General features: G+C 38.7%; 1 protein-coding gene across 9 annotated transcripts in view; it reads right to left on the bottom strand.

Annotated features, from left to right (window-relative positions):
* ABI3BP (ABI family member 3 binding protein) overlaps positions 1-25,945 on the bottom strand; it is a 251,566-nt gene that overhangs the window by 6,696 nt on the left and 218,925 nt on the right. For all 9 annotated transcript variants that reach the window (XM_031935108.1, XM_031935109.1, XM_031935102.1 and 6 more), the window contains 6 exons: positions 24,593-24,670; positions 22,730-22,822; positions 19,366-19,494; positions 18,767-18,835; positions 14,923-15,132; positions 10,272-10,380 (listed from right to left, as the gene is read on the bottom strand). In XM_031935108.1, the coding sequence (XP_031790968.1) occupies positions 10,272-10,380; positions 14,923-15,132; positions 18,767-18,835; positions 19,366-19,494; positions 22,730-22,822; positions 24,593-24,670 (688 nt within the window). The remainder of the gene's footprint in view (positions 1-10,271; positions 10,381-14,922; positions 15,133-18,766; positions 18,836-19,365; positions 19,495-22,729; positions 22,823-24,592; positions 24,671-25,945) is intronic.

Below are 25,945 nucleotides of genomic sequence, written 5' to 3'. Positions count from 1 at the left end.
TTGTAAGTGAAAAACAGAAGGATGACAGCTGTCAGTTTGGTACGGATGGTACTAAGTGAGCAGGAAAAAAAATTTGAGTCAGTTTCTTGATCACTGAGGTATTGCATTAACTGCTAGTATCTAGTCTAAGACAACAGATTCTAGTGCTACAACAATGGCAGCCATTTTCTGAATGCTTACTATGTATGAGATGTATTAGTCATTCTACATATATAAAGCAATACAACACATGCAAACTCTAATGAGATAAAGCTTATCCTAATTTTCAGCTGAGAGCAATGAGGCTCAAAATACTTGTCCTGTTACTGTTTTTGCTTTTCAAAACTTTAAAACTGGCACCAGGTGCAGTGGTTCATGCCTGTAATCCCAGCATTTTGGGAGGCCGAGGCAGGCTGATCACATGAGGTCCCGAGTTTGAGAACAGCCTGACCAACATGGAGAAACCCCGTCACTACGAAAAATACAAAAATTAGCTGGGCATGGTGGCACATGCCTTTGTCATTGTTATTTGCAACGAGAGATTGTTGATACAAAAACACCTTTGTCATCTACAGAAATCACACTCATATGGGGTATTTTCACATGAAATATTTTCCAGAGATTAAATTTTTGCTAAGAGGCCTAAAAACAAAACCAAAACAAAAAAAGCCCATAGAACTATAGTGAACTGAAAATGGAAAAAAAAGAAATCATAGCCATCTGGACTTTGATTCAAATGGGCAATGCATTCCACATTCGTTCCAGGCCATTGCCAAAAGCCCTGTGCTTTGGCCAAGTCTGATTGCTGGAATTGTCTCCATGTCTTTTTATTTCACAGTTATGTACACTGAAGCTCCATTTTTAGCATGCCACAAATACAGGCTACTTTTTTGGGGTTTTCTTTTGGCCAATATTTTGTGATATTCGACAAGTTTCAAAGAAATTATTTTGCACTAAATTTAATTAACGTGGGAACTGAAAGGCACATTTTTGTTTTGGTCTCATTAAACCCTATATAACAAAAATGACTTGCGGTGGTAAAATTTCTTCTGAAGAAGCACATTTTGTCACAGATGAATGACATCATAGGTCTAAGAGAAATGTCTCATATTGATTGTACATAGAAGATAAAATTTAAAGTTTCAGGAAACAGTTATTTGAAGTAAGAAACTTCAAATAGAAGTTTTGGAAGATAAAGTTGAGGACATTTTACAAATACTGGAACAAAAAGTCAAACATGAAAAAATGAGAGAGAAGAAAGTTGGAGAATTATTCCAGAGAATATAGTACCCAACTAGTAGGAATTCTAGAAGAGAGAACAGGAAAGGAGATAGAAAATTATCCCGGAAATTGTGTAATTAATGTTCCAGTACTGAAAGACAAGAGTTTCCAGATTGAAAAGACCTACTCTGCCCAGCAAAATGAAAAAAAAAGACAAAGGACTAAAACATAAGAGTTAACAAAATTTCAGAGTGCTGGGGTGATAAAGACAAATCCTAAAAACTCAGAAGAAAATAATGAGTCCCGTTAAAGGGATCCAGAATCAGAATGCCATTGGACTTTTTAACAGTAACACTGGAAGTGAGAAAACAGTAGAACAATTCCTTCAAAAGTCTTCATTATATCCTAATATTCCAGCTAAGGAATATATCAAAGTAAAACACAAATTTTAAAACATGTAAGGACTCAAAAATACTGCCTTTTATAGCTTTTCCTCAAGACATTTCTTAAGTGCTACAAAATAATGGAGTAAACAAGAAGACTTGTGATGCAGGAATTATGGGATTCAAAACAGAGGCAAAAGATGGTAGGAATTCCAAAAGAGATGGTGCCATTAAAAACACACAACAAATAGAACAAAGGCATGACTGGAGTATTTGACCGTCCTGTGAAAAGCTCAGTCTAGACATAGGGATTTAATTAACAGAAGAAATAGACAAAATGGTAAAACATACTTGCATCTGGGGAACCAAATTTAGGAATAGGGAGGAAATGCTTTTGTGGTAATTTAATTTTAAAACAGTGTACATACATTTCTGATAAAAATGAAAATTAACTGTAAGACCTACCACATCAAAATGAATATCTAAATGGAATGTAGTCCAGATGACAAAGGCAGTCAAGCCTTTTGGCCCCAGCTAGGACAAGCCAGGTAAATGAAGCCTCACAGAAGGCCATGCCTGGTTCTACCTGGGTAGGTGTAAATCCCAAAAAACCGTCTTCCCCGCACATCCCCGTCAGGAGGCAGCACGATCCAGGGGGCATTAAAAACATGGGTTCTAGAACCAGAAAGATTCACAGCTCACTAATGTGTGACGTTAAGGTAACTTAACCTCTCTGAGCTTCAGTTTACTCATACATAAAAATGAGGATAATGCTATTTGTGAGGATACTATTCATTATAGTCATTATAACTTCACAGGGGTATAAAAGCATCTGTGAGGATTAAATGAGAATGCATGTAAAAGCAAGGTGCCTGACAGGTAGTAGTTATAAGTATTCACTAGTATCATATTTGTATCTCGAGAATTTTTTAAAAGAGTTTCTATTACTGGGGAATTTGACAAACACTGCCATAGAAGTCTCAAGGCAGAACTCTTCTATGGCCACATACTTGCTTTTTGCTTGTGAAGATTATAATAAAGGCATGGCCCGTGGGTTATTGGAAAGATCAAAAATTTAACACGTAAACCTTTCTGCCTGCTATCAACATAGATCCATAGGCTAAGAAAAAAAATGTTGTATTAAGATTTCACTGAGTCTGGAAAGCGCTACAAAGCATTATCTCGGAAGAGTGGCATAATAGAGGGTATTGTTTGACACCAACAGTTTGAGAGCAGCTGTAAAAATCAGCATGAGAAGAAAAAACATACATCAGTTCATTGAATAGTGAAAAGGGGGTTTCAAAAAGTGTGACCTGTGGTTCATGAGCAAAACTGTTAAGAGACAAGAACCTCCAACCTGCAGGATTGTAGCCTTAGACTGATTTCTTCTGTAGTGGAAGAGGTGGTAATATCCTCAAGTGTAACCTTCAGATCTGGGTGGAGCAGATGTTTGCCATTCCCTACTCCTTTTGATCCTTTCTATAACCTTTTCCTTCTATTTTTTGCCTACAATTTAGAACTGAAGTAAAGTTTTCATTATTTGAGAAACTTTTTATATACTTCTTACTGATTTAAAAAGTTGGTTTTCATTATAACAGAAGTCTTACAAACCTCAAGCAAACTGCTTTTTATATAGAAAGTCTACCCTATAGTTGTTGGTTTGAGTTGTTTAGCCAATTTTTACCCCTAGTGTCGTCGTGAAATATTTCATCCCCATTCAGATGAGGGTTCAGTCAGAGGGAGATAAATGGACAAGTAGAATAAGAAAAAAAGAGGAAGGACTGCTCAACATGGGAAAGGAGAATCTAATCAGTTCGGGTAAACTTGACTCCAAGGACACTGAAGGATTATGGGAAGCATTTCTGGATACCTGCCACATGTAAAGTTATGCTGATCTGGGAAAACAGATAAGGAGCAAGAGGGGAGACCGAAGAGGGCACTTAGAAGACAAAATCAGGCTAAATCAGCAGTCATGGGATCATAAACTAGCTGGCTCTAATGCCATAAGGGGCATTTTTTTGTGTTCCCCCACTTCTGTGGGGGACACAAACTCCGGAGTTGGGCTGCACTCTAATTCTGCAGCTGTTAATCACTTTCTTGCACTCCCTTCCTAAATGCCAAGCAATAGCAAAAAGAAAAATAAAAACTATATGGTTATGTGAGAGGGAATAATTGTTCTCTTTATAGACTAGTGGAGTTATGTACTTTTAGGTGGCCGTCCTTTTGCCCGATGAAAAGTTGTCAAACTGAGTAATCAAGTCAATTTCTTCTTCAACAAGGAAGGAATTGGTCTGCTGCTGCCCACACCTACCGCAAACTAAATAAAATGCCTGACGCTTTGGCAGCTTATTTTACTCCTTTCTACAAAGCCCATAAGAAGAGATGTTGAAAAGTTAATACAGAATATGCAGAGACCAGAATTTCACAGAAACACTATGAAAAGAGTATAATGGCTATTCCACATGCCTGCATCATTCAGCCAGATTGACAGTGTATAAGAAGTTGCTGCATCTATTCCAGCTAACCAGTGCCAACATTTTATTAAATCAACATAAACAACAGTCCCAAACTATCATTGCTGCCAGCTATAGGATACTTTGGTAGGTTTCAGTCTTAGAGGAAGATTTGTTCTTCAAAATCCTCCCAAGCCAGAGAGGTCAATAAAAGTACTTGAGCAGATTAAGTGAATTTGATTTATCTTAATTACTATACAGTACATTTTCCATAGGAAATTGTTAGACCACATGTAAGTCTGGCACACACAATGAATTCTTTAATTTTTCAGTAAAGTGAGGAGAGAGGTGAGTTCATTGGAAGAGAAGAGTAGGATTAAAGGGCTTTTTCAGTGTGCAGTGATTGTGTGTGTCCACCCATTTGCCCAGCCAGTTCATTAGGAAGAACTCGGTCCATCAATGGATTATCAAAATGTGTGCTAAAAACAATTAATCTGAAAACAAATTGCAGACTGCAGGCAGAGATTTAAAGACAAAACAATGTTTATTGGGACAAGTCTACTTGTTATGGAATTGACCTAGGTTTTAGTTTTCAGTTCGAGTTCTCTGACCAACTCCATGCCTGGCTTTGAATATCAGAGAATTATATCATTTTACAGTTGGAGGAGACTTTAGAGAATGAGAATCCACACTCGCTGTCCCAATAAGCAATGGTGTAAGACTTATTAAGACATACTTTATCAGCTACTCTATTCACAGAACTAAAGCTAATCATAGTGGTCTTTGCAAAGTGGTTTGCTGTAGATGGGAGATGCTCTTAATATTTTTCTTTTAGTTTAACAAGACGCAAACATTGCCTAAGGAGATAGATAAAGGACTGGTGTTCTTGGGTAATTGTATGGCAGGAGAGGGTTTTTTTTTTTTTTTTTTTTTTTTAACTTTTATTTTAGGTTCAGGGGTACATGTGCAGGTTTGTTATATAGGTAAACTTGTGTCACAGGGGTTCGTTGTACAGATTATTTTGTCACCCAGATACAAAGCCTAGCACTCGTTGATTTTTCTGCTCCTCTCCCTTCTCCTACCCTCCAGTGGGCCCCAGTGTCTGCTGTTTCCCTCTTTATGTCCATGTGTTCTCATCATTTGGCTCCCACTTGTAAGAGAACATACAGTACTTGGTTTTCTGTTAGAAGAGGACTTCTAGGTTAGAAATAAATGGAAAGTAAGTACTGGGGAGGGCAGATGAGTACTGAGTCAGCTGGATACCAATATCTACATTTTATTTTAGGAGTCGGGGTAAGAGAGGGATCCCCTAAAGAGATGAAATTTGCCTGTGTTAACAGATCTCTTTTGCATCATTTGACTAAAACAATCACATCTCCCCGCAAGTGACACCCCCTTCCCTGTGCACATATGCAACCACAAAGCACTGCAGCTGGTAGCCAGGCTGGGGAGGCCCCCTGTGCCACCTTTGGAGCTGCACCTAGCACCCTAGAACAGCCATGCGGCTCTCTATTGACAAGAACATCTAAAGCCAGGTGTGGAGCTGGACTCTACCATTAGCAAAACAGCTGCTGGATGGTCCTTTGGACAATTTTTTGAGCTTCTGCAGGCTAGATAAAAACCCGCTTATGTCATAAAAACAGGCAGGAGAAGGTTGGTATACACTGTGAAAGGAAAGGTAGGGGAATACTCCACTGTCACTCTGTTTCAGGATTAGGGTGTGATCATTCAGACTTTGTAACAAAAGCACTCTATAGATCTCTAATCCCTGCCTTGTTTCTCCTGGATTAAGTGTTGGAACATGAAGCTCTACTCCACGCATGTCTGTGTGTAAAGTTTAGCCAGTAATAATCATCTGAATTCAGATCTCATGTTTTTTAGTCAGAACAAGTGATGGAAAATGCTACTAAAATAAATGATTTACATGTATCTCCTAGTGTTGGAACACAGCTGTAATAATTCTTTCAGAAGCTTTGATCCATCTTAGAGTTATTCAAATAGGGAATTCCAGAACCTCAAGAGGGAATTTTAACAGCTAAAATGCAAAGTTTATCTATTTCAAAAATTCAATTTTACCATACACTTTGATTCAAAATTTCCCCCAAGCATTGAAATATGATCAGAGTTGTGTTTTTGTTTGTTTGTTTTTACAGCTAATAAAAGCCACCTGGTGGCTGCATCCTGTACATACTTCCCCTTTATTTTACGGTGTCTTTTATTAGTGTTAATCTTGGATCATGGTTGGGTAGAAGAAACACAATGGAAAGAAATCTTGCCTTAACAACTTAAGGTAGTATGAAAAAAGCTTTTCATACTATTTGGACACTAGTGATTTTATCATTCTGGCTGTAGCCTTGCTATCAATAGTAAGTTTGAGAACTACTTGTATGTCACCTAAATAATGTGTATGGATTTGATTAGAAAGAAAAATACTGTTGTTGTTTTTCCTTTCCTTGTTGGCTTACCCATTCCATCCTATTCTTTATCACATTCTAGTCTCAAGTATTCTATGAAGCCTTCTCTCCTAAATCACAGAACTTCGGTATCAATCCTGCACTTACTTTGTATGCTTTTTTTATGCTCTCCAATTATTTAACGGGTGATACTTTTGTTTCCGCCGATACTTTTAGGCTTCAGAAATCTCAAATTAATTGAAATAATTTACCTCATTTTATTTTTCCATAATTCATTATTTTTTCTAATGGAGATTTCAGTATGTTTTAATATTTCAGCCCAAATATTTTTGCTCATTGAATAGACAAATGAATCTCTGACATAGCTGGTAAGAGAGATGTGAAATTCATTCACAGGCTCATCAGGGGGCTAGGTTCTGTTGAACTCCTTGACCACCATGAAGTTTCACATACCGAGGACTAAACAGTGTTCATGAAAGCACCTTTACATCCATATGTATTATATTTTTCCCAAAATGGAAAACTGTTCTTTACTTCAGACTACTGATTTACAACTCCTAAGTCATGATCCATTAGTTAGGGACTACCAATATAATCCTGGCCAAATCATTTATATGAAAATTAATGATTTTGATATCCTGATGGATTTCATTGAACCATACCAAATTCTTTTTTTTTTTTTTTTTTTTTTTTTTTTTTTTTTTTGAGACGGAGTCTTGCTGTGTCTCCTGGGCTGGAGTGCAGTGGCCGGATCTCAGCTCACTGCAAGCTTCGCCTCCCGGGTTTTACGCCATTCTCCTGCCTCAGCCTCCGGAGTAGCTGGGACTACAGGCGCCCGCCACCTCGCCCGGCTAGTTTTTTGTATTTTTAGTAGAGACGGGGTTTCACCGTGTTAGCCAGGATGGTCTCGATCTCCTGACCTCATGATCCGCCCGTCTCGGCCTCCCAAAGTGCTGGGATTACAGGCTTGAGCCACCGCGCCCGGCCGAACCATACCAAATTCTTAAAGTAATATTAAGTAAGCCACATATAACAGACACACTGAATGGCCTCAGATTAGTGCCAGTAGTAAAATTCGGCATGGGATCCTGATTTAGGAGGCCCTACATTTGATTTAACTTTACTTTTTCCCAAAGCTAAATCTAGACAGGGGTCAGGCATGGTGGCTCACCTCTGTAATCCCAGCACTTTGGAAGGCTGAAGCAGGTTAGTCACCTGAGGTCAGGAGTTCGAGACCTGCCTGGCCAACAGGGCGAAACCCCATCTCTACTGAAAATACAAACAAATTAGCTGGTGGCAGGTGCCCATAATCCCAGCTACTTGGGAGGCTCAGGCAGGAGAATCACTTGAACCTGGGAGGTAGAGGTTGTAGTGAGCTGAGATTGCACCATTGCACTCCAGCCTGGGCACCAAGAGCAAGACTGTCTCAAAAAAAAAAAAAAAAAAAAAAAAAAAAAGAAATCTGGACAGGCACTCCTCTGGGTTTTGCTAGTCTTGAGATAAGGATAGGTTTTCGGGGTCCTCCTCAGAAGGCCCACTGATGAAAGACAGGAGTAATACACAGGACATATGATGAGGGTAGGATAAAGAGGGCCATGCTCTCTTTCAGTGTGAAGCAATTTCCAGAAACACCTAGAATGAGTCCTAAAACAATTACAACCAGAAGCTACATGTGAACCCCATGACCTGTGATTACAGAATAAAATGCATGTTAGCCCTGGGGCACTTTACCTACTTCACCAGGCAGGTCAGATGCCCAAATGGCACTCTTGCCAAGACATTAACAAAAACTTATTTTTTGTTAGATTTATTCCAGCAATTGTTACTCAATATAAACAGGCTCAAATATTAAAAGTGATTATTCCAACTAAAAGCCAGAATGAAAACACAAATGAAAAGTGGGAACAAGTCATCCTCCCAATCACCAACCCTCAGGGTCTCCCCATCTCCTGATCTGGCTTATGAGATCCTCTCCCACCCTGCCTTCCCATTCTGTTTCCTCTGCCTCCATCTACTTATCACTACTCAAGTGGACGGAGGTAAAAATAGCCTATTTTTCACTGTACACAACCATGCCATTTTGGCCTTCTGTGTACTGACATATACTATTCTAATACTCTCGTTCCCTATAATTACCTGGCTAGCTCCTTCCCACTCATCCTTCAAGCCTCAGACCAGGTGTCACTTTCTTCAGGAAGATTTTCCTAATTTCCACGATGTTGTGCAGCACCTCCCACCCTGGGATCCCCTGGCACCTTGGGCATGCTTCATTCAGAGCTCTCGCTACTTTGTATAGAATACTTGGTCATTAACTGCCTCCCCTCTAGCCTTGAGTTCAAGAGCAGCCACCATGTTTATTCGTGTGTGTAGCCATCCTTAAGAAATGTTTGCTGAATGGAAATGCAAATGCAAACCTTTTACAAACAAATTGGGTTTAAAATCATACTGGAATAACTGTATTCAACATTCAGGTCATGAGCTAATAGGTGCACTGTGAGAAGATCTGAGGACAGTCCAATTCAGAAAAAAACCACAATGAGCACTGAGAAACTGGATGCCTTTCAACGACTGTACTGTACTTTACAAGTCACTTTTTATTATGTGGAATAAAGAGCAGAAAACGTAAAAGCCAAGTTTCATTAGCACAAATTCACCTATTAAAAAGTTCAAATTAAGTGACCTTTTCTTTCACTCATTTCTTCAAATATATTAAGCCTGTAAAAACAGGCTTCCTCCTCCTCTCAATCTAAGGAAATGCTAAGGAAACAGAACCAAAATCAAATGGGCTTTTACTGACATATGCTTATTTTGGCTAAAAATCTTTTAAGAAAATCGGCAGTTGTAAAATATATCTTAAAATAGAGAACTTTAAAGAAAAACCCCATGCTTGTGAAAGAAGTATCCTTTTTGCAGTATTGGACTAGTTTATACACAGTGGACTGCCTGTAGTGAATTAGATGGTGCCTCCTTTTCTACAAAAAAGATGAGAAGAGTCTCCCTACTGTCAGAGCCAAAATAGGCTCTTTTGAGTGTCACTATCAATAACCAATTCAATTCAATCGATTGATGACAATGTGAACATTATGAAAAAAAGAAAACTTGGAACTTCCTTACTACATTTCTAGAAATGTCTAAGACCCTTATTTTTCTTTCAATAATAAAATGAACTAATAAAATGTTGGATATTTTAGATTGAAAAAAGAATCACAAAACTGTACAGCAATACGAACAACCTGGTATCAATGTGTAATAAGCAGGGATACTTAGAAAAGTTATCAGATAACACTGTTAAAGATATGTAACTCTTGTAAAACTCGATTTCATTTTATCCATGACAAAAGGTCCCAAAGCAAAGAATTGCTGTGCCTGAGACTAGTCTGTAGTTATTTTAAGTATTAACTCTTAAAAACTTTCACCTACATTGTGTCACAAGACTTCCCTTTCATTGCCCTCTCCTTTCCAGCATTTTTTTTTTTTTTTTTTTTTTTGGTGCTTCCAATCTAGTTTACATCATGCACAGTTCAGTTATTACTGATCCACAGACTTAGTATTTCATATCAATATTTGGTATCGAATTTCTTTTAAAGATGTCATACTATTATTAACAAAACCATCTTGCCAGCAATTTTAAACCCACCAGTAATTCAAATGTTTGCAAAACATGACTTTGGAGGTATCTAGTGCTATATATAGAAAACCCAAGAGTGAAATGGAAGCTGGAGCCACCCTCAAGACAGAGAAGATGATATAATTTCTTTCCTTTGTCGTGGTTATAACTTTTGCACTCTCAGAATTTACCTGGAATGGCACTGGTGGCTTACCTTGTGTTTGGTTTCAGATTTTCTACTGTGGAAAAGGTCTGATTTGTAATTTGAATGGACTTGTTCTTCCCACTGAATGACCCATTTTCTCTGGATATAACTTCATATTCTGTAAAGCGAAGAAGCCAACAGATACTTGTCTTTATTTCTTGGTTGATTTATTGATTTATTTTATGCTGAAGCTAATAGCATAAAAAAGGCACTCACATAAAGCGAGCAATTGAGATTGAAGTTCTAGAGACATACTGATCTTACACATTGGCAATTTTCATATGGGGATGGTCAGCAGACGAAGGTTCCAGAAGCATTTTAGGATTTGCTCATTGACCATTTCTGCATTTCCTTTACCAGAGGCAAAGGAAGGCCTGGTAACTCGTGAAGACCCATGCCATGCCTGTGGTTGCTTTGGATACATAGCCTTTGATTTTGTTAGGTGAGTCAGATAGTCTGCCGCTGCTGCAAAGCCCCATTTGGGGAAAGCACTGTATAAAGAGTGGTAGCTGAGTAGACATGTTCTCTGCTCTACAGGCTTTAGAATATAGTTGGGGGAAAGGCTACTGGCTACATGGTACTGCTGCAGAAAACTTCTTTGAGTTGAGCATCACAGCAGCAAATAGCAAATCAAATAATAAACTCTACTTTTCATTATTTTGAACTATAGGAGTATTTTGAACTACAGTTCATTATTTTGAACTATAGGAGTAGTGGGGTTCTGTACCCAATGCCTACATAAGTTATGCTTCCTTGATTATTTTCCTTGCATTGAAAAACAAAATACTGTCCTTAAAGTCTGCATAGAGGTCTGCCTAAATTTCACTTAAAGGCACATTTCTATGAACTTGCAGGGCTCATCAAAAGGGAAAGAAATATAGAATAAGAGAATGCCATTTACACATTTGTTCATTGGACTTTCCTGCTCTCATTTGGGACTTAGCTTAATGCATGTGATGAGATGATACAGAGAACTAAAAAAAGATCCAAAAACCCAAACAATAAACCCCACTCAAAATCAGCTCCATTAATATGAAGAAATAAACAAGTACCGGGCATCAGATAAGGTGAAAAGGCTGCCAAAGTCTGGCAAGTTATATTAGGGATTTCTGCTATTAGCACTGAGTTCAATGGTGTGAGATGAATATTGGAAATAAAATAAAAAACTAGAATAACCCAGATAGACCCCAAATCACCAATTCATATTTGGGGAGGATTTCTTTTTTTTTTTCTTTCTTCTTTTGAGACAGGGTCTTTGCTCACTGCAACCTCCACCTCCTGGGGTCATGCTATCCTCCCACCTCAGCCTCCTGAGTAGCGCACCACCACACCCAGCTAATTTTTTGTAGAGACAGGATTTTGCCGTGTTGCCCAGGCTGGTCTTGAACTCCTGAGCTCAAGCGATCCACCCACCTCAGCTTCGCAAACTGTTGGGATTACAAGCGTGAACCACCACGCCCAGCCTCAGGAAGATTTTTAATCGTATATTTAAAAAACCCCAAGAGGAGGAGGATTTTTTCTGAACAATTTTGTATGACTGTTCTTCCAAAAATTAAAAATGAAACTGGAAGACAGTGGCCATGGTTTCTGGATAGTATCAGTGCAGCTATTAAAGTGCTGATGACTGTTATCTAGTACTGTCACTGAGACTTCTTTTTGATCCAAAACTATCTCTCAGCTGGCTCTCCTAACAGACTGGAAAGGGAGAGGGGAAGGGAGAGAATTCTGAATTAAAATCTGTCCATTTTATATTTTTTCCTCAGCTGTGAAGGGATATTTGTTAGAAAAAGATGGAAGGACTTAAAATGCAAGTAAAATTAATAAAAAAAAAAAAAAAAGAAAGAAAAGAAAAGAAACCAAACAGCTTAATGGAAAGAGACAAATTAAGCCACTTGTCTTGAACTTGATCTCAGTCTTCCCATCCATACAATGTTAATATCTCTTCATAACACTGCTTGTGGGGATTAAATTAGGTACAGGTGGAAAGTGCCTGATAGTATTGGCATGGATTTTGTTCAACAGGTGGCACCTATTATTATGCTGCTTTTATTATTATTTATCATCCTTGAGTTGTGGTTTGAAAATGACTAGAAAGGGATTAAGATTCCAATAGGAAAGGTTCACGTGCTGCTAAATCACCAAAAGAACAATTTATATGACACTCCAGTTGCTTATGCACCAAAGCAACCACCTTCAAAAAGCATCGTTGGCTTGGGACATTTCTCATCAACTGTATGACATTCTTCTTAATATTAACCCTGCCTTTTAGTAGTTGAAACATCTATTGCATGTCTTCTCTGATTTCTATTTGGCTCAAGTTTTAACAGCTAATTTTTTTTTTAATGGAAGATCAGAATTCTCAAAATGGATCTAGAAGCCTCCTTCCTAATTAAAAAGAAATTTAGAATTTCACAATTCTAGCTTTTGAATATACATTTGTCTTGCGCTTTGTAAATATATATTTCCCATTTTTAATCCTTTCAAGTGCTAATGCCTTTTCATAAATCCACCAATGTTACAAACATTGCTCCTACCGATAACCATTAACAATTTCTAGTTTATGCTGCATATTCAAATATCTTATTTAATTTTCTCCTCAGGATAAATTGATAAAAATGAGGATTATTTTTATTACACCTAAGGAAACTAAGGCTCAAACAGTCTAATTTTATACACAAGTTGCATATCTAAAATAAAGCTGGTCTGGTATTTAAATCTATGTCAGTATGCTCTTGGACTATCAGATTATGAGGCTTATAACTAACAACTTAAAGTTGCCTGAGGATCCAGACTATGGCCAATTTTTTGGGGTGTACCTTTTTCTACTTCGGTATAGAAGGGGCATGTAGAAGCAACTGAACCTGGATGTCTTCACTGGAGGTGAATATGTGTCCCCATCAACTCAAAGAAAGAAGCCAACTCAGGCAGAAGAATATAGTTCACTCTATTATATCTCAGTACCTTTTTGTAAAGTCAATTCAAGTGATATAATGATTAATCTCTATATTATCTGAGCTGCTGGTTTGTAAACAATCGCGTTTGAAATCAAGTGGTATTTAAGGGAACACTAAAACAAAATGGAATGAAAAACCAACAGGATTTTAGGGCAAATGCTCTAATGTTTAAATATGGACTAGGTGAACTATGGTTAAATACGAACTTAATTCTATTGAGGAAATTCTGCAGCTAAAGAGATGTGGTCCCTGTCCACGAAAATTGTTATAAATCCTCTGTATCATGTGACAGATCTCAAGCTACTCATTAACATTTAGTAACAGCATTACAAAAGCAGTTTGGTTGGATGGATAAAGTATACTGTATCCATGATTTTTGAGATTAAACATTTACACAATAAAAAAGGACAATTCTTCAGCTTTCAAAAGTTAAACCGTATATTATGAATATATCCAAGTTGATGTGTATTCGATAATTAAATGCATTAGATTAACCGGTTCCACCTCAATGTTCCGTATCTTTAAGGCAAATGAAATTTTATAGATCATTTAGTTTCATGAGAACTAAGCCTCAGATGATCACAGGAACTCCTTACTAGCACAGTATATGAAGAGTTTTAGACATTTTAATGGATGTAGATAATACTGACAGATTAATTGATTTTTAGATATCGTAGTATCTATTAGCGCAGTCCCAAGGAAAGAAGCAGGACTAGGCAAATCTCTAGGAACCATGGGTAGTAGTGGGTTCTTTCTCAAAACAAAGGGTAGCTTTGCATGAGAAAGGGAAACTCACAAAATATGGTAAAGAAAGCTAGTTAAAGCAAAGATAAGCTGCTTACACTGGAAGTTGCCCAGATCCAATTGTTCCGTCTGAGGAGACATAGCTGCTGTTTTCCATGTACAGTAGGAAGTGTTTTTGGCAGATCCTGAGTCCCTGCATGCTCTACCTGGTCCTGTGCACTGCTCCTCTCTCTTCCTGATGGCCTCTTAGTTGACCCCCCATTCCCTGCCTGCCTGAACCAGGTACATGGCAGGAACTTGGGTGGCAGGAATTCACCTACTATGCTATTTGCTATATCCTCTAGCTGATTTAGCTTGCTAGTCTTTTTTCCTCCTCCTCGTTTGACTATCCTCTTCATTATGGTGAATCAAATTGCTGTATAACAAATTCAAAGAGTGTCTCGGGGTTTCTTAGTTTTCATAATCATTTTTAGAGGAATTGGTGGGTGGTAACAGAATCAAAATTTCTTAAGATGAGCAGAAAATTGATCAGGAATAGAGTTTTTGTTTTTATTTATGCTAAGAGAGTTGAAGTAACCTTTAGTCTGCTAGAAAGTTCTAGGTCAATTAGAAATTGGGTTGGTGAAAGGAAAATCAGTTTTAAATTAATCAGCAATATAATTTTCTTGGTAATGAAAGACTAGCTGCTTCATCCTGGTGTGAAAAAGAGTTCTGAGAGGAGATGGAAAGAATGCAGCCTGAAGAGATCTAAATTAACAGGGAGCCCATAACAAGGACAAAGATGATCTTTTCTCATCCTATGGTACTTTTGACAATAATGTGCCTTAAAGGCAGCAAAACTGCTAGCTTTGGCTCCTCCCCAGATACGCTTCACATGCCAACGTTGACCCAGGGTACCCCACTCCCAGGGTATCTTATTACCAAAGATTCCCACCATAACAGTCCTCATGCCATGATCTTACCAGTGACAGTGTCATTTAGTGGCTTTTCCCAGTCCAAGATGACAAATGAGGGGCACCCTTCCACGGTGACCACAGTGAGGTTGGTGGGTGGGTTCTGTGGTGGGCTGGTGGCATTCCCCTCTGTGGCATCCTCTTTGGGGAACCGTTTGACGGAGTCAGTAATGGAGCAGGGACTGTTGTCAGGCTTTTGGAGGTATCGCACATGAGGACCTGTGAGAGAGAGGACCCTTGACATTTAACATTTTTGTAACTCATGAAGAAGATGGAAGTGAGCTCATAAATACAATTTGAGGACATTTGGTCTCATATTATAAGCAGATGGTTGAAAGCCATGATGTGGATGGTTCAAACTAGGAAAATTCAAAATCTTGCCTCTGAGACACATGATATAGGGTGGGGGTTGATCTACTTACTGAATAGGTTTAGCTTATGCTAATATCCAAAAGTAAGTAATTTGATCCCCTAAGCATAGTTTAGAGTTCATAATTTATGAGGCACTGGGTCTTACCTCAGTAGTGGGAAATAATTAGCTCCATACTAAACACAGTTCTGGTCCCACCCAATAAATTTTAAAAACCAGACTCAAAAGAATCAAGTAGCTTCAAGTATTTTACTGTATCCCAGAACAAAACTCAAGAATATTCTAGGAATAATAAAAAAAAAAAATCCAGCACCTAACAGATAAAATTCATAGGGAAATAGTACTTATAATAAGGAGAGAAAAATCAATCAATTGAAACCAATGCAGATCTCACATAGATGTTAGAATAATCAGATAAGAATTATTACTATAATCCACATGTTCAAAAAGTTAGTAAAGACATGTATGATATTAAAAAGGACCCAAATCAAATTTCTAGAGATGAAAGCTACAAGATAAAAGATGCATTGGATAGAATTAATACCTATAAGATAATGCAGAATAAATGATTAGTGAACTCAAAGACATAGCAATAAAAACTATCCAAAAAGAGGGAGAGAAGATAAAAATTAAAAACAACGAACATCACTGAGCTGTGAGGACCATTTCTGGTGGTCTCATATACATGTAATTGGAGTAGTAAAGAAGTGGGTGGGCAGAAAAAAATATTTTAAGAAATAATGGTCCCAAATCTTCCAAATGTGATAAAACTTCTAAATCCATAGAGCCAAAAGGCTCAAAGATACCTAGGAACAACAAAAATGCAGAAAACTCTATGCTGGTCATCATCAAGTTTCTCAAAACAAGTGATAAAGAGAAAATCCTTAAAGGAGGCAGACAAAAAAAGACACGTTATATACAGAACAACAAAGATAAGGGTTTTGGCAGATTTCCTACTAGGAAGAGTGCAAGTGAGAGGCATTGGAGCAGCATCTTCAATTATTGAAATAAAAGACATCATTTAGAATCTAATAAGTAGTGAAAATACCTTAAAAGCAAAACACTGTTTCTAGATATACAAAATCTGTAAGGATTTATTTACCAGAAGACCCACAGTAAGAGAAATATTAAAGGAAGTCTTTCAGGTAGGAAGGAAACAATGCCGACAGAAACGTGGAGCCACACAAAGGGATGAAAAGTGCAGTGACAGTAAACACACAGATAACATACACAATGTTTTTCTTATTATTCTTTCTAAAAAAGTTTACCGTTTAAACACAAATAAAAACTCCTTACTGTAATGTATATAACATGTAAAAGTAAAAGGTATGACAATAATAGTCCAAAGGCCGAGAGGGGAGCAAAGCTATGCTAGTGTGAGGTTCTTATATGTGAGATTGTACATTATCACTGGATGGCAGATTGTGATAAGTTAAAGATACATGCTATAAACCCCAAAGCAACCATTAAAATAATAAAACAAAGTTACAGCTAATAAGATAACAAAAAAGATTAAATGAAATTGTAACATACTCAACGTAAAAGAAGACTGACAAAGAGGAAAAAAGGGAACAAAGAATAGATGGGAAAAATAGAAAGCAAATACCAAGATGAAGATTTAAATGTACCAATATCAATAGCCATATTAAATGTAAGGCTACACACATCCAAAATAAAATGCAGGCTGGGCATGGTGGCTCATGCCTATAATCCCAGCACTTTGGGAGGCCGAGGCGGGTGGATCACTGGCAGTCAGGAGTTTGAGATCAGCCTGGAAACATGGTGAAACCCCGTCTCTACTACAAATACAAAAATTATGGGCATGGTGGTGGGCACCTGTAGTCTCAGCTGCTAGGGGAGGCTGAGGCAGGAACCAGGAAGTGGAGGTTGCAGTGAGTCAAGATCACACCACTGCACTTCAGCCTGGGCGACACAGTGAGATTCCATCTCAAAAAACAAACAAACAAAAAAACCAAAACTATTCTGAATAGCTCTATACCTATTAAAGAAAGTGAATTCTATTAAAAATTGATACACTGAGTTTCATTAAAATTAGAAGACATACAATGGGAAAAAATATTTTCAAAGAATGTATCTAAAAAAAGTTCTTGTATCCAGAAAATATAGATTCTCAAAATTCTACATTAAACAAGCAACTCCATTTTTTAAATTCGGCAAAAAAATTGGAAATAGCGAAAAAGATATATAGATGGCAAATAAGCACATAAGATATTCAGTGTTATTAATTATTAGGTGGTTGCAAATTAAAACCATAATCAGATACCATTACACACCTACTAAAATGGCTAAAATAATAAAAGACTGACCATACCAAATGTTGGTGAGGATTTGGAGGAACTAGAACTCTCATCTCTGCTGACAGAAAGGTAAAACAGTACAACTACTTTGGAAAACAGTCTCTTAAAATGTTATACACACACTTATATGCCATGTAGCCACCCCCTCCTAGGTATTTGTCCAAAGGAATGAAAGCATACGTCTATACAAAGACATGTACATGAATGGACATAATAGCTTTATCAGTAAAAAAAATTGCAATGCCACAAACACATTTACTAAAGAAACAAATTACTGAATATCCAAATAATAGAATGCTAGTCAGCAATAAAAAGGAATGGACTACTGATATACATGCAGCAACATAGATGACTCTCCAAATATTTATGCTGATAAAAGAAACTTGACAATAAAGAGAGTTCATACTGTATGTTTTCATTTATATAAAATTTCATAAAGTACATACTACAGTATGGCAGGCCTGTTGTCACGTAGGCACTGGGGGGTTGAGTGGGAGAATGAAGAGAAAGGGATTGCAAAGATACATGATGAAACTTTTGGACGTCATATATGTGTTATTATCTTGATTGTGATGATGGTCTCATGGGTATATGCATATGTTAAAATTCATCAAATGTTACATTTCAGAAAAAAAATTATAAATGCAAATACTGGGCTTTATATCATATCTCTCCTACTGTGGTAGACTGTTGTTCAAAACTATTCTTTATGTCCATAGGAGAAGTATTCTTCCCAATCCTTGATTTGAACTTGGCTGTGTGACATTTTTTGGCCAATGGATATTGGTAGATATGACACAAAAAGGAGCTTTAAATGTGGTTTTGCATTTGGACACTCCCTGTCTTGATTTTGCCTTGTTATGAAAGCGGCTTTCCCTGGGTCATTGTTGGTTGTTCATCCTGGGAATCAGAGTAAACACATGTGGGGTGAACCTGAGTCCAACCCACAAGAGGCCCAGTTGTACCTGCTGCTAGAAGCAGAACCACTAAGCTAAACACATCCTAGATCAACTGACACCAGTTGACTTGCAGACACATGAAAAATAAATCCTTATTATTATAGTAAGCTACTAAGATTTGGGGTTTGTTACACAGCAATAACTGGCTGATACACCTACCAAAAATAGCCTTTTCAAATGTGAGATTCACAGCCAATCATACATACCTTTGAATCTTGGCTTCCCAAGAGGATCAGTTTCTCTTGTTGGGCTTGAGCTAAAGTCAGTTATATTTTCTGAGAATGGAAAATAATGAACAATTTTGGCAAAAGATAAAAAAGCTTCACAATACAATGAAAACGTTGCAGACTAAAGATACTCAATATTTCTCCTTGTAAACTGCTTGCAATTTTGATTTTTTAAAATTACACATATTCATCTACAATATAAGGCCTTTAGTTGTGTCCTGCTGCAAGGTGTTCTATAGTGTGAGTAATGAATTACAAATTATAACCAAGTGGTTAACATGCACTAATAACTTAAGGTATGTGTAGTTAGTAATAATGTGATTTAGTGGTAGCATTAGGTAGTCTAGATCTTTTTATGAACCAAAGTTAGGCAGTTTCTTCTAGGTCTGCTAAGGGAAGGACAATACTCTATAAGGAAGTGTTGAAAATAAGTATAATTTTAAAATTAAAAACAACCATATTAATAAAATGGAGTCAAATAGAAGACCTCAAACTGAGACTCCCCCATCCCCACCACCATTTAAAATCTTTTGCACCTCACAGCTAAGTATCCAGTGAGAATGGATTGCCATACGAACCCAGTTCTTCTCCAGAGGCAGGAACTGTTGGTTGCTTTATATCTGTCGCTATTCTCTCCAAGGGAGTTCCAGTAGGTCTGAGTGTTGACCTCAGGGGTGGTACGGTTATTGGGCCTGATGAAATGATTCCTGTCATGTAGAGCCAAAGTAGTCAGGCTTTACAGGAACACTGCCAAGTTTCTATAAACATTTATTCAGTAAATGTTTTTAAGCACTTATCATGTGGCTTGGCACTATAGACCAGCCTTGGAGAGAAAACAAGACCTGATTCTTAGTGGAGATAGATGTGTGAGCCAAGTATATCAAAGCATAATTATAGACGTTATGAAAAAGTACTAGATAACATCACAGAGGGGCACGTAAGAAGAGGGAGTGGTTATGTCTGTGAGGAAAGATGGAGGGTTGTCGGGTTGCATCAGGCAGAGAAATGCCTTCACAGAGGATGTGCCAATAGAGGAGAACTAATTAGTAGGTAGAGACAAGAGCTGTATTATAGACAGAGATTATAACAAGAACCATGTCAGGGAAGCATGCAATAGCCTGGTGTGTTTAACTTGAAGGGGTACAATAAGAGCTGAGAGTGGAGGGGCAAGAAAGGGCAGATCATGAAAGAAGTTGAATACCATGGATTTGGATGTTACTTTTAGGGACTGAGTCAGTTGTGTAGGCAAGAGAAAGGAAAGTGAACTACAGCAAAGGCAGTGGAACTGGATGGAAGGGGTGGACATGAGAGCAGTCAGGGAGACTCAGTGGCAGGCCTGGAAGATGGCTAAAGAAGGAAAAAGATTCCTAGAGTTAATGTCCATGATTCTGGCCTGGTGGCCAGTGTAGTGCTATCCTGATTGCTATATTCAACAGTGACTCCTCCACTCTTTTCTTTTTTTTGAGACGGAGTCTGGCTCTGTCGCCCAGGCTGGAGTGCAGTGGCCAGATCTCAGCTCACTGCAAGCTCCGCCTCCCGGGTTCACGCCATTCTCCTGCCTCAGCCTCCCGAGTAGCTGGGACTACAGGCGCCCGCCACCTCGCCTGGCTAGTTTTTTGTATTTTTTTTTTAGTAGAGACGGGGTTTCACTGTGTTAGCCAGGATGGTCTCGTTCTCCTGACCTCGTGATCTGCCCGTCTCGGCCTCCCAAAGTGCTGGGATTACAGGCTTGAGCCACCGCACCCGGCCTGACTCCTCCACTCTTAAAACACTTATAAGTGATCCCTAAAACTGGATCCATCCCAAGGTTCAGGCAAGTCTGGGTGTTTAGAGTCGAAAGGAGACTAGATTGAATTTTATGTTCCACCTGGAAGAAGGAGTCACTCTTGGGCAATAGAGAGTCAAAGGATACGAGCCTGTCCCAAGGACTATGGCCTGGCACGGAATCAGGGCTGAGTAGTCAGATGGGCCTCTGGCCTGGCCTCCTGGGATGCATGTTCCTGACCCTAGTGGGTATGAGCCACAATAAGAGGTCAAGCAAAACCCAAGAGAAGTTGCACTGCAGTCCACAGGGCTTTTCAGAGTTGGCAGAGTCAACCGGAAATGCTGGCATAGCATAGCATTTTCATCCTGGTGAGGAGAGTGGGACTCAGAAGCCTGGGTAGATCTGGAGATTGAGGGCAAGTGGCACATGTCACATGGCAGCCCCAGACTGTGCCCACAGACACATGTGAGAGCCTCAGAGGACTCCAGGAAATGGTGCTGGAATTCAAGATACACTTTCTGTGATGCTAATCAGGCCACATCTGTCCCAGTGCCCTCAATTATTGCTTGGCTCCTCAGTGCGGCTGTTTCCCTGGAGTGAGAGGTGAATGGCGGAGGGTGAGGGTGGAGAGCAGGGACTAGGGTTCATCTCAGAAGTGGAGTGTGCTTACAGTTCTTCTTCAGGCTGGGTGGGCTGTACCAAAGCTACATTTACTGACAGGAGAGAACCAGGGTTTATATGGCAGGCACCAAGGCCATCAAACTGCTCCTTAAGGCACACAGCCTCACAGCATTGCTCTGGAGCGGGCCCCCAAGTGGCACACTCAGGCATCACCCTGTGGCTCATCCAGTCTGATCAGCAAGCCGCTGGAGCTCAAGTCACAGCTGCCCCAGGTTACAATAAATGGTGAAGCCCAGTCTCCTAGCAAGGCCATGTCACTGGGCCTTGACTCAGATAGGCATGGACGGGAGGCTGCTTCCTCCTTCAGCCATGGGAAAATGACCTAGAGTTCACTGTGCGCATGGGACATCCTACAATCTCCAACACAATAGCCTCCTTTCATCCTGTGAAAACAGTGACACTCCCTCCCTTTCACGGCGATGCACATCAGTTCCATCTTTCACAGCTGTTTTAACACTTTTATCCCGATTTCACCTACACAATATTTAGGAAGTAGTGTTCTGGAGAGAGGGAGGAAAGATGGGGAACATGCTGCAGTTTGCTGGCGGGTTCTAGGTGAAGAGCCCTGAGTATGAGGTAAAGCTTCCGTCTGAACTGGGTCAATTTTACTCACTCAATTTCATTCCTTTTTTCACTTCGTTATTACTTATCAAATATCCTCTATGTGCTAAGCATGGGATTTGGTTCTGGGAATTCAGAGAAAAAAAAAACAAAGACTTTGTCATCACAGAGCTTATAGTCTAGTAGGGGAAGAGAAGTATGCAAACAAACGGGTCTGAAACAATTTTCTGTTTGCTCTAACAGAGAGGTGTGTGTCAAGGACAAGAACAGAGAAGCAGTGCCAAGACAACGTTGAGGAGTTAGGGAAGGTTTTTAAAGACAAGGATGAAGTCTGAGCATCCCCAGCCTGGAAAGGATCATTCTATAGGGAGGAGCAATGCGTGTGCCCAGGCATGGAGTAAGAAGCAGCTTGCCTCCAAAACATATTCCTGTCTTGTTGCACAGGCGAGGCCTTTCAGCCACCCTGAATATTTTAGTCCCAAATCTTCCCCTGAGCACCACAATACCAGGCCTGGCATGAAGGCTGTTGGATAGGAGAGCTTTCAGTGGGACATACAGGATTTTATTTCAGGAGACAGAATAAGTCAATGACAAGTCATCACATGTATTGTTCCCGGGGCCTTGGCAATGTACAGCATCTTGTCCAAAATAATCCATTTGTTGAAGGGCCTGAGCCAGCTTCAATCTAGGCTCCAAGCACTCAGACATCTAGGAAGCAAACTTGCCTATATGCAGAGGGATGGTTTCCTTCTTTCAGTCCAAGAGTCAGGTTATAAGTCCTGAAAGCCATCATTTACAGTGTCTAGTCTTCAGGGCCAACACAAACGTGTCACACACATCAATAGTGTGCCTATTGCTAGCACACCAAGAAGAGTTTACATTGGCTAGTAAAACCGAAATCATGGCGGGAGAAGGAAGTTACATGACTAACGTACCTGCACTTCCTGGCTTTCCAGTAACATTATTTGGTGGTAAAGGTTTTCTTCGTGGGGGTGTAGGTCTGGGTGGCAAGAGTGGGCGGCGAGTCCCTGGGATTGTGGATAAGAGATTGTATTTTAGATAAAGTCATTATAAAGATTCACTATTGAATAAAACACAGGGTTTTTAAAAATAAAATATAATGTTTGATAATCAGTAGTTAAATGACAGAGAATGGATTCTACAGAAGTGCACACAAATAATATATTCTGATATTCCTATAAATTAATGTTGGTAATGTACCCAGGGACAACAAAGCACTTTAGTATATAGAAAACACGTCTTCATTATAGACGAATATACAGTTGAGCCCTTCATATCTGTGGGTTCCCCATCAGTTAATTCAAACAACTGTGGATGGAAAACTTTTTTAAAAACCACAATAAAAATAACAATACAACAGCAGCAAAACACAAAATACAATATGACAACTATTTATATTGCATTAGGTATTATAATAATCTAGGGATGGTTTAAAGTATATGGGAAGATGTGCATGGGTTATATGCAAACACTATATCATTTTATACAAGGGATTCGAGCATCCTCAGATTTTAGTATCTGAGGAAAATCCTGGGACCAATCCCCCATAGATACCAAGAGATGACTGTACATAGGTGTACCTACTTTTGGAAAGGCTATATACACGTATAGAATGTAACATCTTTCATTTTCCATGTAGACTCAATAGGAGCACTTCTGAACTTTATTATCCTCAGCTGCCTTTTATTTTGAACCTACAATTTCTTATGCCATTTTAGTTTTAAATTGTGAAAGCATAGATTTTCTCCTTTTGTGGATGTTTTACTCCATTCTCAGCTCTATTATGTAACTGTAATTAAAACCCTTTAGAACTTCTCAAAGACTACATTGAGGTAAGCCTGATGGCTGGAACAAGTCTGTATCTGTGGGGAGCAGACTCACTGTGAACCGTTGTGGTAGTTGTGTACCGCACAAAGACACTGGCCCAGGAGGTGTAAGTGGGGGACAAAGCTTAGCACCTGCTCTGCTCATCCACTTATGAGCTCTCATGCAAGGCTGCCAGCCCAGAGGAAGGGCATTGCTTTTCTCATTGTCTGCCTAAAGGGTGGGGTAAACAGGCACCTTTTCATAATTTGCAGAAAGGTTGGCGAGGTCAAAGGTGCTTGGAGAAGTCCACTTTAACCCACGTTTTAAGTCTTGTGCTATAGTTAAACAATTTATATCTTTTTTTGGTATAATATATGTTGGTTTTAAAATCTCCAAGAAAAATTGTCAATCCAGGAAAATGCCTGGTATACTAGTAAGAGAAAGACTGTGTGTGTGTGTGTGTGTGTGTGTGTGTGTGTTCAAGAGTGTACTGGTGGTTGACATTAATAAAAGTCCTTATTCAATCCAAAGGCATTCTGAGTCACCAGATGCATACTTTTGGCCTATTACATAGAGCATACTCTTAAATCAGGAACATAAGTAATCTCAGGCAAAAAAATATTGTAATAAATTACACAAGAGCAAAACTTAAACACCATCAAAACTGGAAACCACAGTGATTCTGCAGCATGTGCCCATTATGGCCCCTCAGAACATTATAGAAAGTAATGATTAAGTTAGTATCACATCGGAAGTGCCTATTAATATTTAATTTGTGCATGGAGCACTTTTAATTCCTCCGAAGATAATATTCCAAATGTTTTCCTAGCAATACCCATGAACTGTATGCATGGTTCTGATACTTTGGGGGCTGTGTGGATGTTGCTGTTTTTGCCACAATAAATGATACTGCAGTTACCATCCAAGTTTCAGAGCTGAGTTGTCATAAAAGTCAGCATATCATTCCTTACCTGGCTTCTTAGTGGGGTGGGGAGAGTCCACTGATACATTTCTATCAGCACCTGATGGCTTGGGTGCTTGCTTGACTCCTATGAGCAGAGACAATGAAAGGGAATAAACATATATTTAAACAAAACATGTTCCATGGGAACTTTGTAGAGTTGTCAGTAATAACGTACATTCTTTGCAGAGCAGGCACATTGGTGTTTTTATGCCAAGACATTTTAACAGGCTTTTACTATCTGGCTATAGAAAAAAATAAAAACCCTATATTCACTAGCTGTGATGTTTTCTCTGTAGAATTAGCATTTCATGGTAAATTGCAGTTTTGTCCAAATCTTTCATGAAACTCATCCTGCATTGCCTTACTGGGTGGTATTGCCTCACCAGGTGGGATTTTATTTATGGTAACTGGCCACCTTTTGCCAATATTCATCAGTACAGTTGTAATTCAAAAACTTTTTTTTTTCTTCCAATCCCTCTATGCCCATTAAAAAAACCCACACCTTAGAATTCCAGTGTGTTTGGGTTTATACTTAATAAATTGACTTTAAAATTATTCCTGGAGTGGCATTAGCTATGAGACTATTGAGGCCACAAATGATCTTTTGGGATTTGTAAATTAGCCCTGGGCAGGCCAATAACTCTAAATTACTGTTTGAAAGAAACTGATTTGAAAATCACGTTGTGTGTTATTTTGTCTCCTAAGCCCCTCAATAATCTCGTGGTTATTACTAGCCATTTGTCTAAATACCCAGGCTTGGACTTTGGGTAGCAATTCCAAAGGGAACTAATTAGGTTTTGTCATATTTTAAAAATTATTCTTTTATATTATAAAATAATCTTCCTTGGTTTGGGTGACAGTATTCATTATAAAAGAATAGAAACAGATATTTTTAGAAGTTCAACAATAAAAATCACTTCAGAAATAATGACCTGTCCTAAAAAAGAATTCATACTACTTTGAGGACCTGACTGTAATTTACATATTAAAAAATAGGAATGAAATGTTTACATTAATATACTAGTTAGTACATTAACAATGACAGCAACCCTGTTTTGAGGGCTCACTGTGTTCCAGAAACTGTTTGGGGACATTATATACTCGACTCCATTTAATGCGTGGGCAGATATATTAAATATACAACAGAAGCTTTGCCTCCCCAAAATAAGATGACATTTTCACATTAATTTATGACATTCAGGAGATGAACCTAATATTGCAATCCCACATCCTCTGCTGCTTAAGAGAGAAAATATATAAAATCATGGAGAAATTACATACGGAATCATGAATTAAAGCTTATTTGTGGTTGGAAAAAAAAATGTTTCTGGGGGCAATGACTTTTGTGACTAATCCCATA

The sequence above is a fragment of the Piliocolobus tephrosceles genome, chromosome 2 (assembly GCF_002776525.5).
Source record: "Piliocolobus tephrosceles isolate RC106 chromosome 2, ASM277652v3, whole genome shotgun sequence".
Taxonomy (NCBI): domain Eukaryota; kingdom Metazoa; phylum Chordata; class Mammalia; order Primates; family Cercopithecidae; genus Piliocolobus; species Piliocolobus tephrosceles.
Note: the sequence above shows the minus strand (reverse complement) of the source record. Positions and strands in the feature narration are given on the sequence as shown.